Genomic DNA, 4,365 nt, shown 5'->3' with positions numbered 1-4,365 from the left:
TTGTGTCAATGTTCAGTCGTCTTTTTGTGTGGTGGTGGTGTGTGTGTGTGTGTTTACTTGCACATGATGTGTGTGTGGAAATAAAGAAGAAGTGTGTACAGCTCTAAAAGATATTTGGAAATCCAGTTATCCTTACAATTTCAGTCAAAGATACTTTCGTTCTCAGAATATTCTCAGGCAGGAATTACAAACGTTACCATGTGAGTTGCTGTTCAAAGTAGAAAGTCAACATTTTTGGGGCACTCACAGAAATCACTCTTAAACAGACATGCGTTCAGATGTAATGACAATCTTTTCATCTAAACAAACAGTCTAATCGTTTACTGCCAAAACACTTTGTTTTCATGATTGATTGAGCAACGTCAAACGAATGAATCAAGTCCAAACGATGTCAGCCATTTTGTCTCACGTGAAACGAGCGGGTCACGTGATTGGTTGCTCCACGCACTTCTGTCGCAGGGAACTAGGACAAGTTCTATTGAAGAAACACGGCGCGCGGCAACGGCGATCTTGCTGCGTGGTATGCGACTCTTGCTGCCTGAAAACCTCGCACACGGGGCGCTGCGCGTTTTTGCTGCTTGTCGCGTGAAACTTGCTGCTTCGACGCCCCGTGTGCAATGGGCTTTATTAACTCTCTCCATACGAACGGCGAAAGAGACGACGTTAACAGCACTTCACCCCAATTACCACCATCAAAATATTACAATGCGGAAGACTCTTACACTGAAGAGGTGAATGTTGACAAAGAATACCACATTTCTGACGACGGAAGCTAAAGGTTGGGTCATTGAGACACCCACTGGACATCCGAGGTGTCTGTGTAGAGGAGAAGAGAGGACTGGCCGTACTGAGTGAGTTAATGACTGGCGGGTGGCGTTGTCGTGAACCAGACTCTTCATCAGAAAATCAGACTACGCGTCCTGCACCAGGTTACGATGTCCTTGATGTATGTCTTATAACTGTGAGAACGGAGATGTTTGATGTTTTGTAACTACTACTACTACTACTACTGATAAGGATATGAATTATGCCGGATAATGATAATTTTATTTATATAGTGCCTAATCAGTTTATCAACTGATTTTGCTCTAAACGCTGTACAATACAATTCCAATGAACAGATCATCTATCTGAACATGCATGTAGATCCATCTAAGTGAGCCAACCAACTGTATATATAAACATACATGTATGCATACACTCATGTAATGATGATGATGTTCATAATAAAATAATAATAACTTATTCCATGAATCGTCCGTCCATGCAAAACATGCCCAACCGTGCTGCACAGCGTAAACATCGACGTGCAAAACATTCATTCAAACACCAGAACACTTCCATACGTATAACCCTGCACAGACATCAAACCAAGTGCCACCAGTAATTTATGCACGAAAACACACAACAACATGACATGCAACAAAAACACCCAAAATACATGCCAAACATCACAACACCAAAACGATGCAATCTCACATCACAACACCCAAAATCAGACCACAACCTAAAAACCAACCCGAACACGCCGAAACCAATAGTGTACATCGAGATTCACGATTGTGAATATTGCCCAAACAATTCACAACTAAACCCCAACACTCAAAAATCAGTTCCATTCTCCTCCCCTCCCCTCTACACACCTCATCCACACACACACACACACACACACACACACACCAGGAACAAGCACACGCACACAGTTTCGGTAGTAATGAGGAGATGCTTGGTGTATGCCTTGAAACGCTCTTGAGCCACGTCCGTCAGTGAACCAATCAAATAACTGTCCGCATCCACACAATGACCCGTGTCCACTGTGGTGTGTTCCAGGACAGTACACTTACGGACAGTTCTGGAAGTTCTCACACTCCACCATGCAGTACCCCACAACCCTGGAAGGTTACGCAGCAGTAACAGTAATGTGGAATGACCTTTAACTTCACAGGTTTATACATCAATCCGTGCACCGATCTAAACATACTTAGTAGTGGTGTTTATCTGCTGACAGTTCCGGACCTGCAGAAACATCTTTTTTTTGTTGTTGTTGATGTTTTTTGTTTTGTTTTGTTTCAAGGTGCAATATCAAACGATAACTTCATAATGAAATGTCAAAATTGATACGTTACACGTATAAACTGTCAAATGATGGAACTTATAATTTATAATAAAGTGGTATCAATACAAGTATAGAAAGAACTGTCGTAATATATTATGGTACATTACGAAGCAGCTTTCAAAGTTGAACAGAAAAACGATTTAGTTGGGAGGAAGGAGGGAGGGCGAAGGGGGGGAGTGTAGGGGAGGGGCGTGAGTTCTAACTGAACATCTAAGGCATTCGCAAGTCGGCCCATTTAATCCATGACACTCTCCAGAGATTGGTTCACTGCTGCAATGACGGATTCTACATGTGGTGACTCCATCATAGACTCGTGCTCGCCATTCACGTAATGCACATGCACAGTGCCCGTGCACAGCTCCTTCAGGTGGTAGTCCGGAGACAGAGAGTGGCAGTGCTTCGGGGTGGACTGGATCCTCATCAGGTGGATGTTTCCTTCAAACCGATACCCCCCTGTCACCTCGTACTCCTCAGCGATGTGAGCAGCCTGAAGAAAGGCGACGGCTTTCTGCTGACGGCGGAGGCTGATGACGTCCTGAGCCACGTGACTGACGCTAACCTTTGCCTTGTCACTCAACCGACCTTGCTCCAGTTTCGACTTCAGTCCCAGCCAACGGCCCCGCGCCTGGCTATTGATTTGCAAGGTACCCAGTGTGACACCAACAGCCGCTGCAACCCGTTCCTCCTGGGTAGGCTGCTCTTCCAGCACGATCCGCACAAGTTCTGGCTCCCGCACTGGCCCGTACATGCTGATGAAGTAGAGCAGGAGGTGAGATTCCACCACGGCTGTCACGTGCTGTGGACTACAGTCCGGGGCCAAGCCAGTTCTGGTGGCGACGATCTGAGACTTGACATAGTTTGGTGAGCCATCCAGCATGATAAGTGCCGCCACCCGTTTGCCTGTCTGCTGCAACTGTCGCGCCATTTCAAAGGCTATGAGCCCTCCATAGGAATACCCAGCCAGATGGTAAGCACCGGTCTTTTGGTGCTCCGTGAGGGTGCGACAGTAAAACTTGGCCATGATCTCCACAGATGTGTCTGGAGTTTGGGCAGTTTTCTGAATGCCGTAACAACGCACGTGCAGACCCCCGGCCAGCTGATGAAGAATCTTGACGGAGCCCGTGATGGGGTGGACAATGTAGAGAGGAGGGGTGACGGCACACTTCCTGGTGAATGGAGCCAGCTTCTCCAGGGCAGAGTGCACGGGAACAGTGCGGGTTAGAAAGATCTTATCGATGGACATGCTTGGTGTCAATTTCCGTGCGCTTTTGTTCACCACGGACACCTTCCTCGCTGGCTCTGTCTGCGACCTGTCTCCCGCCACCTTCTGCAGAGACAAACACCAATCTGGACGCAAGGTGCACGATTGGTTGCTTCGTCTCCGGTCTGCAGTGGTGGCATTTGCCTCGAGAATCGGTTTCGAGCCAAACGAAACGTCTGCCACGGTTGTAACAAAATGAGAGGTGGTCAGACGCTGCACTTCTGCTTGTTCGCTTCTCTTCCAGGGTGGTAGAATTTTGGGGGTACCAGAGAGACTTGGGATTCTGGAGATAGTGTTTTTTTGCGTACCCGTTTGCTGATACCCATTTGATTCCTTTTCATTTATTGGGGTGCTAGTGAACTGGAATAGCGAGACCGGAGGTCGTGAACCAGCCGTGTCGGTTTGTTTAGCATGCTGGTGCAGCTCTACATGTTTGGCGTTGTGTTTGTTCACCTCTGCGGTTGGCATTTCGTTTCGCGGACTGGGACCCAGTTCTTCCAGCTGTTCCAGTTTGGGGATGTAAACCCCAACCTTCCTCTTCCTGTTCAACAACAGAGTTACCTCTTTCCCAACAGCCTGTATTAATTTGACACCACTTTCATCAGTAGACACGCCATTCCCAATTCTTTCTGAACAGCAGTCTCCAGAAACGTGGATCCCCACATTTCCATTCGTGATCTGTGTTGATGGCGATTTTTGGGGGGTTGCAACACCTGGAGATAAACCAGGCTTCCTGCTCATGCAGGTGGTTTTGACCTGTTGCGCTGCAGATGGCTTAACTTCTACGGTTTTTAACAAAGGTGAAACTGTGAACAGGTCAGGAGGGACTGGCATCAAGGAAGCCAAGACCATTATCGGAGCTTTTCTGTCAATGGCAGAGTTCGGTGGAAGCAGAGGCTTGGTATGCCCAGGTTTACAGTGGGAAGCAGGGGTCATAGTCGGGGATGGTCTGTATTGAGCAGTATCACAGACTGACATGTCATCCTTA

General features: G+C 47.3%; 1 protein-coding gene across 1 annotated transcript; it reads right to left on the bottom strand.

The window, feature by feature from the left end:
- Positions 1-2,351: 2,351 nt before the first annotated feature.
- LOC143275246 (fatty acid synthase-like) lies at positions 2,352-3,359 on the bottom strand. The gene has a single exon (XM_076579220.1). The coding sequence runs from the start codon at positions 3,357-3,359 to the stop codon at positions 2,352-2,354; it is 1,008 nt and encodes a 335-aa protein (XP_076435335.1).
- Positions 3,360-4,365: the final 1,006 nt, after the last annotated feature.

This window comes from Babylonia areolata, chromosome 30 (genome assembly GCF_041734735.1).
Source record: "Babylonia areolata isolate BAREFJ2019XMU chromosome 30, ASM4173473v1, whole genome shotgun sequence".
In the NCBI taxonomy this organism is placed as follows: Eukaryota; Metazoa; Mollusca; class Gastropoda; order Neogastropoda; family Buccinidae; genus Babylonia; species Babylonia areolata.
This window is presented reverse-complemented; position numbering and strand designations above follow the sequence as displayed.